Source organism: Akebia trifoliata, chromosome 1 (assembly GCF_017979445.1).
Source record: "Akebia trifoliata isolate Shusen 1 chromosome 1, ASM1797944v1, whole genome shotgun sequence".
Classification (NCBI taxonomy): Eukaryota; Viridiplantae; Streptophyta; class Magnoliopsida; order Ranunculales; family Lardizabalaceae; genus Akebia; species Akebia trifoliata.
This window is the reverse complement of record NC_141375.1, coordinates 31,154,460-31,163,262: the sequence shown is the minus strand read 5'-3', so window position 1 is coordinate 31,163,262 and position 8,803 is coordinate 31,154,460. Positions and strand designations below refer to the sequence as shown.

The 8,803-nt window shown below is 33.5% G+C and overlaps 1 protein-coding gene across 1 annotated transcript; it reads right to left on the bottom strand.

Annotated features, from left to right (window-relative positions):
- Window positions 1–285: 285 nt before the first annotated feature.
- Window positions 286–4,687, bottom strand: LOC147411727 (microtubule-associated protein 70-5-like). Its single transcript, XM_086451686.1, has 11 exons — window positions 4,402–4,687; window positions 3,352–3,437; window positions 2,999–3,064; window positions 2,731–2,901; window positions 2,474–2,644; window positions 2,220–2,375; window positions 1,982–2,128; window positions 1,551–1,622; window positions 886–1,464; window positions 645–796; window positions 286–532 (listed from the first exon to the last, which is right to left on the bottom strand). The coding sequence occupies exons 1-11, from the start codon at window positions 4,679–4,681 to the stop codon at window positions 514–516; spliced, it is 1,899 nt and encodes a 632-aa protein (XP_086307812.1). The 5' UTR covers window positions 4,682–4,687; the 3' UTR covers window positions 286–513.
- Window positions 4,688–8,803: the final 4,116 nt, after the last annotated feature.

Sequence of the window (8,803 nt, the reverse complement as noted above, 5' to 3'; positions counted from 1 at the left end):
CAGTTAAATTCTGGAGTTCTACTGGTGTTTCTCGAGAAGGATTCTCATAATCAAGATTTGACAGAACATTGTTGACACAGCCAATCGATAAATTAGTTTTAAGCATGATGAGTCACCTGACTATTTGATTTGGTAAGGCCTAGAAGGTGGCAGTCTCAGTTGATTGACGAGTCAGAATCAGTGAGTTTTTTAGATATAACAGAGACCAACAATGCATATGAAGAGCAATTCCATAGGAACAATCCATGCAATGGTATACTTTCATTTATTCGAGTCACATGGCGAAGAAAAGCTCAGACTAACATTTACCAATCTGTACAAATTCGCATTTCCCATTTTACTCTTGAACCAAAAAAAAAAACCATTTCACAAAAGACTAATAGCAACCCCAAATTTTAGGACAAGGCTTTGATGATGTAATTCAACCTTTCTCATCTGTAGAGATGAAACGCGCAAGAAATGATTGATGAAGCCAATACTTTAGGAATCGTTAACTTCTTGACCAATTGAGTTTCAAGATGCATTTGTGGTCCTACACATCCACCACCATCACGACTGTTAAGGAATGACAACTTATGCAGAGTATAAACATATACTTTTGTGTTTTTTAAGTAGAAGATTTATATATAATGTGAACCATATACCTTTTAGAGAAGTTTGTGTTTTTGATCTTCTGTTTGCTTTCCTCCATTTTAGACAATGTTACTTCCTTTTCTCTCGCTGCTACTTCTTTCTTTAGCTTCTTAGACTCTATTTCCATGGCCTTTGTTAGTGCATCCACCTTCCTTGTGAGCATCTACAAAGGAATTGAAGCTCATTCACTGATCGTCAAACTGACAGATAGATAAGAATAAGAATAAGAATTACTAACCAGTGATTTGTTACCTTAATTTCTTCATCTTTAACAATCAATGTTTCATCCTTCTCTTCAGAAGATTTTCTCAAATTAATGACCTCTCTCTGTAACCTGTCATACAGAAACCCTGAAACTACATCTTCGCTACCAGCATCAATACTTCTCCTATTTTGTATGTCCACATTGAGGTTGTTATTGGACTTCATTTCTCCAGAGACACTCACATCAGAGTTCGCCTTCACTTCTGAATTCTCCTTTCCAGCACTGTCACTCACTTGACTTCTAGATGCCCACAAACTCTTTCTTAGCATATTTTCTCCACTGACATATTTCATTTTCAAGCTACTCACTCGTTTTAGTTGTCCAACTACATTCACAGTTTCAGTCCCCAAAGTTGGTTGCTGTAGTGTAGGTGTTTTATTCACACAAACCGAACCTCTTGGATGTGATGTTGATCTTTTTCTTAGTCCAGCATTTTTTAGGAATCCTAAGACATGATTGGACTTCCCAGTTTGTTGGGACCCACGAGATGCTTTGTTAGTAATCAAGAAACTCAACTCGTGCTTTAAGCTTTCTTCCAATGTCTTTAGCCTTAATCTCAGTTTATCCTGAAGAACAGACCAAATATTTACATGAACAAAGGGATCTTGTTGAAGATCAAATGTGAGTGAAAGATGACTGGTCATATTTATACCTTGAGTTGTGCTTCAGCATTTGCTGTTCTCTCTGACACAACCAACTTATCCTTCAATCGTTGTATCTCTGCCTACAAATGCTAGAGTTATTATGCATATGAAAAGACAAATGTAACATGGGCTTGTATCACAATATTTACCTATTTGGATGCTTAGTTGCATTTTGATTTAAATGTTGGATTTACTTTTTTAGAGTTACTCTTGTAAAGATTAACACTCTAAACAGTATCGATTTCTGCTATGCCATAAATATTTTGTACATGTGCAAGAGCTTCGTGTCTTTTTTAGTGTTCTTATTCACAAAAACTTTGTTCTGTGAGGAGAGGTTGTGCGGTTGCACCCCATGAAATAGTGAGACAAATTAGATGATATTTGAATTTTTTTTTTTTTTTTTTTTGACCATTTGACATTTCTGATGAGAAGAGAATACCTGCAAGAACCTTCTCTCATCAAGCCATTGCTTAACGGGCATGACTTTTTCATTGTCGTCCTTCCACTCATTAGCCACAACAGCTGCAACTCGATTTGCCAAAACTTTAACCCTAGATAGCTCTCTTTCTAGAATCCGCTTCTCTGCCTAGAAAATTGACTAGGGTTAGTAGTGATCAAGGATTCTGCCTATTTAACCTTCTGAGAAAAAAATCACTTTTTCAGCTCTTGAGACTTACATTTAGTTCAGAAATCTGACGCTGACAGTCACGTATAGCATTGGCAGCAGCACCACTTGCTAGAATGGACTCCTCAAGTTCTTGAATGGTTTGGCTAAGTTTCTCAACCTCGACAACTTTTTGACGATTAGTTTTATGAAGGATCCTGTTCTCTTCCTGCATCATTGTTACTGTGTTTATTCAAATTGAATGAACATCTCTCAACAAAACACAACAAATGCACGCACGCACGCACGAACACACACACATAAAACCTTGCAGATCTTGATCTGTCTCTTTAATTCTGAGTTCTGGTTTTGAACTTCCTCTACTATTAATGCCCGTTCCAAAGCACTTCTTAAAATCCTTTCTGCTTCGAGAAGGGCCGACTCTTTTGACTTGGTGAGGCGTTCCAAAGCCTTCTTATCCTCCTGTAGTGCTGTTATCTAAAAACAGTAGGAAATAGTAAGAGTGGGTTATTGATAACTAGGCACTCAACTATGGTTTAAGAATATTAATTTCATTACCACACCTCATTCTTATACATTTTGATGTCAGCCTCAAGGGGTGCAATAACAGCCTCAACTGGAATAAAATCCTCATCCTTTTGGTTTGCATGCACCCTTCTAAGAGTTGCTTCCGCAGCAAATTGTGCCACCAATGCATCTTTCTTCTCATTTGTTAGTTTTTTTATTTCAAGATTCTGAAAGAAATAGGATATGGATGAGAATCTTATCAAATCCCAAGTGAAATAATTTTGCAAAAGTTGGAAGAAATCCAATTATGAAAGTGAGGCACACCTTGTGTTCAAGAAGGTTTTCACTGGTTCTAAGCTTCTCATCCAATTTTTTCAGTTTATTGCTGAGCTAGAAAAAAAAAAAAAAAGCAAAATACAAAACTAAACTTAGATTAATATATTATATAAAAAAAATATTATTTTTTATTCAATTAAACTAAAACTAATAGTAGGAAATAGTGTTTTATGGCATGATCCCCATATCTGCATCTAAAGTTAGGCATCTTAGGATATACTAATATGTTTATATGTATACCTGGGAAGCATGGATATGCTTATAAATGTGATGCTTTATGATCAAATTTGTATGTGGATGCATAATATGTACCATTTATGTCTGCATATCTACTTCAGTACCTCTTCTATTGCCTTATCTTTCAGAACTTCTGTCACTTTCAAAGCCTTAATTTCACCATGGGCAAATCTGAGTTCACGATCCTTTGCTGGGATTAAAGTTGAAGTCAAGAATAGAAAATTTTCAGTTGGGATTCTGAAATGGAAGTTTGCAAGTAAATGGTACCTAATTTCAGTTACACAAGCAAACATCTTTGATCAAGATTATTTCTGACATAAACCCAGTGACATATAAAAGCCAAGGAAAGTACTCAGATTTTGGCCACTAATGATTTTATTTTTCTGTTTAGTTAGCAAAGTGGGTGACGAATAAAATATATTTGAAAGAGGAGAGAATTTGAGGAACCTTGTGAGGATTCAAAATGGCAGAGAACTGTAATTTATTGATTTATTTATTTTCTTTCCAAAGATGATTTTGTGCGTAAATGGTATAAAACTCTCACCATCTCTTATATTCCCATCGTCAAAACAAATAATATAAAATCAAAGAAGAAAACACAGCCAATTCTGTTGAGAATCAGAAGAAAACAAACCCAATAATTCAACTAAACTTAGAGAATTACTTAACATCTTAATAAACAGACTCAAAAGAACCCAGTCTAATTCAAAAACAGCAACTCATAATCAACTAAACTTCAAACAAGACTTAAAACCTTTGCAAACCAAACTACAAAACAAATTCAAGAAACCTAAGGTTCCTACTAAAGTTACGGTACCCCAACATCCTAATCAACCAATATGCAAAGACAATTAAAATAAACCAATATAGTGCAAAACCCATCCAGGTATGTAATTCAGATAAATGTTGGATTTACTTTGTTAGAATTACTCAAACATCTTGGCAAGAAACCCAGTAAACTTTGAAACCACTCCAACCAAATAATCCAATTGAATTTAGAACAGAACTCAAACATATTGGCAAACCAAACTGCACGCAAGTAGAATCACAAGAAACCCAATGAAGAAACCAGAACACACTCAAGAGACCAATGAAGAAAAACCAAGTTAACACTTATATAAATAATAAAAAAAAACCCAAAGAAGCAGATAAACCTTTAAGCTGGTTCTGCAACCGATTGAGTTCTATGACGAAAGGGTCTGAGGGAGCAAGAAAGAGCTCTTCTGCACCTAGTTCATCGAAACCCACCATTGTTTTTCTGCTAGAAAATGCAGAGAACATAAACCCAGCAACCAAAAAACTGGATTTATGATGAGGAAATGTAAAAGATGGATTCTTTGAGGGATAGTCCATATCCTTTAAAGGAATTGTCCGTAAAGAGTGGGAGAGAGTTCCCTTGGTCTTGGTGTGAAGAAGCAAATAACGAAAAAGCATATATTAGAAGCCACAGCCAGCTTTCCTTGATAGTAAGTGGTAACCGTTTTTTTTTTTATCTTTCTGTTTCTCAAAAATCTAAACGAAAGCCTGAAGATTACCTTAAACGGGTAAAAGATCATCTATTTCAACGGTTCTGATTGATTGTGACTGTTTGCTTTTGAGGATTGAGTAACATGTGAGACTTTATTAGCATGGGTTATGTTTTTTAAGTTACTCTTTTTCTTTAAACACGTGGCAGCATGCCATTAATTCATCAACTAATCACCATGTTTTTGTTCGGGAGCGGATACTCTGTAGTACCTCTTTCCTGAAGTGCTTTTTCACGGTTAGAATAGTGCCACGTCAATTATATTTAAAAAAAAAAACACCGTTGAAAATTGATTGAACATTAGGAGTTTCACGGATCATCTATTAAAAAACCTTTTTCTTTATTTTATTTATTTAATCATACCTAGAGCTCTAGCAATGGAGGACTGTGATTTCATTTGATTTTTCTTAATATGGTACTCTCTGAAGTGCTAAAGTCACTGCAGAGGATCTGCTCTCTTTTTGTTTGGAGACTGCACCATCAACACTGTACTGACGTGGCAGGATATCTGTAAGAAGAAAAATATATGATTTTAAGGATCCTGCCACATCAGTCTAGTATTGAGCACAGTCTGACATGGCTGTAGAATAATAACACCTCTCTTCCTTTAGTTAACATTAAATTTAGACTCTTATCTTAAAAATTGAATTGGAAAGAAAGTATCATGTTTAAAAATATCTTTAAGATGTGAAGAATTTTTTAAATTATACATAATATATTCAATTATCAATTTTATTATATATTTCTTTTTGTTTTATTATCATAACATTTGTTTTGAGGGTATTCATGACCAAAATCTATTTAATAAATAAAATATTTTAATATGGTGTATAGAGTGAGATTCTTCGTAAACAGCTGATTTCCATATTTTTGTATAGAGATTGGAAGAGAAGGGCTCCTCAAACTTAATAATCAGATCTTTTATTGGTAGTGCCACTCTCACTCCCAAAACAAATAAAATATATCATATAAAAAATATATTTTTTCAAATATTATTTGAATCAAAATACTTGATCCGGGCCATAAGCTGTTGGATTGGATTTTGGGTGTGATCCAATACATTGGAAGTCCCTGTTTTGATCCCTCCAAGTCTTTGATTTTACTACTCAAGTTTTTACCCAGTTGGCTTTTTTCAAAAGAATATGGGTTGTAAGATTGGACATGGTTTTAAATGTTGTCGGAGAGATACCAAGACGACTCGTCCGATACGTCTCGGTATCACACACCAACAAGACATATAGATAAGTCAAATGTATCGGACAAGATTTAAAATCATGATTCATTTTTCATGGTTGAACAAGATGACTCAAACGTATCGGAAAATTCATCTGAGACAACTCGATCTTATTCATAGGCGAGACGAGACGTAAAAACGAGTTTTAAAACAAGGATTGGAGCCATAGTTGTTATGTGATTCTCTCGTTACTTATGATCTTCTTCTTGAGATTTATGGAAACTCTTTATTTCTTAATGAAATGTTTTTATATCTATCAAACATAATAAAGGTCTTTTTCAATAATTGGAGATTGAAACAAATAAACAAACAGAAGAACAGAGATTTTATGTTGCTGCTTTTGTCATTGATGAAATCTCTAGTTTATAAAATAAATAAAAAATAAAAATTCAAGTGCTTAAACATTAAACCATTTTGTGAAAATCATTCAAAGGGTCAAAAGAAAATATGTGCCAAATGGGAATTAATTATAACGGTGTAATAATTGGCTTCAAGAAGGAACAAACGATACATAACATATACTATACAGACATCTTTGCTTGGAAGTATTATTGGTTGAAGTATAACAAAGGATACAACATGTACAATAATAACACCTCTCTGTTTGTACACCTAGCCATTTGGTGCCTCTTCAAGTTGCAAGGTATTTTATTTTTATAAGGCGACAGTGGGATGAATCACCACCCCACAACACCTTCTATGGAGTGTATGTAGACAATCACCATCACAAAACCTTAAAAAAGAAAAAAAAAATCAAATTATTCGAAGGGATTGTTGATTAAAATTGGGACATTGATGTTTATTTTCTTTTGAAGTGTTTCCACTAATAATGTTTTTAAAGTGATATTGGAGTAAGATAAGATTAAAGTTAAGGTTTCTCTTAATTGAATGGGTCTTATCGGTTTTAGTAGTTAAGATTTCCCATCAGAGAAATTAATTTTATTTTAAAATGATTATTATAATTTTTTAGAGATACATTTTTCTCGAGAATCCGAGGATTGAGACTAGTGTTTTTCCTAAAAATGATTCATCCATTATATCGGTTGAGTTAATAAAATCTAAGCTGAGTCAATTGGAATTTTTTTATATGTTTTTTTGATAAAAATAATTAAATTTTAAAAAACTAAATATTTATTATTTACATAGAAATATGACTTTGTGAGTGACTGTGCATCATCTTCTAATCCCATTTATTTGTAAATGAAAATATTTACAAACAAACAATTCTAAATAGAGGAAAATGGTTCACCTTTTACGAGATGAGATGACTCTGACTCTGACGAGTCAGCTATTGATGGGGACAAACCATGAATCATACACTCCAATTTCACACTATAGGTGTTTAAATTTTTTTATGCGAACCTCGATGACCATCAACCGTCTAGATCTAAGGATGATGCTAGAAGTGATGGCCACTAAGTGATTAGGGTTAGAGATGATGGTTGCCCTTCATAATTCCTTGACAAGGAATTTTATTAATGTGGTATTAAAATTTCCAAAATTATTTATCACCTTATTCTACTTTTTACAAGAAAGAAGAAATTTGTATGTAGATTATTTATTTTTATTTTTATTTTTTACTTTGACGAATCCTATGTATCATCTCACTCGACATGTGTATAACAGTTAAATAATCAAATTTTTTGTGGAGGGATATATAAAGATTCGAAGTCATGATCTGGGGAGTAAACCCAATCAATCTTGCCATCTCAATAAACCTCTAATGGGTAAATTTGTTGGTAGGTTACTTTGACATTCTTTCTATAAAACCCGAGCCAAAATGGTTGAAGACAATGATAATTCTCATGACCTAGTCCGCATTTAAATAATCGTCAACACCTACTACTATACAAATGCAACTTAGGAACCCAACATAAACATGATCATATAATCACTTTTAAAGTATTAGATAAGAAGTACTCTAATAAAATGTATTGAGATAGGTAGAAATTTAGATAGAATTAGATTTATTAAAGATAGAATTTATCCCTTGTTGAGATTTGCTTTATTATTTTCCATATTAATCTTATTAGGTAACCACCACATCAGCAGCCTACCATGATAATGCAACAGTTGAGATGTCAATCCCTATAAACATGCTTGATGGATGGTTTGGCCCACACATCCCATCTCCATAACGTCCGAAACCACTTCATGTTTGGAAAGTGTGGAATCATAAAAAAAAGACCAAACAATGTTTCACAAATAGACTAACATACATGCATATGGGTTCCATCTAGGAAATATCCAAGCCACAAAACTGACCTGAATGGATTATCTTTGAGCCTATCTCATTCTTTTGCACGACTCCAAAAGAAAAAATACACAAATTCAATGATTTAGTACTATTTATTTCTTCTCATCAATCCCTTTGCATAAACTATTCATCAATTTTAAGTTGGGATTATGTATTGATGACGCATTGATTGGTGGGGTTGTTGCTCTGCTGCAAATGTGGAGTGTCAAACATTTTTTTTTTTTTTTTAAGGTTGTACAACATTACTTTCACATGTAAATGTGTCTTTTAGTGGGACAGATCTCAAAATGAGGTACATTTTTTAGTTTTTTTCCTCTAAACTTCACCTTTTTAACATGATTCCAGATTCTCTTTTGATGATCCAATCTTATAATTTAGTTTTTAATATCAGAAATAGTCTTATTTTGTAATTTACTGAGTGAAAATATTGGTTTCTCTCTTAATTAGTGTCAGGGGCTCCTTATTAGAGGAAAAATGGCTCAAAATCTAACAAAATAAAATAATGCAGTGCAAGATATTGAACTCAAGATATGATAGTGC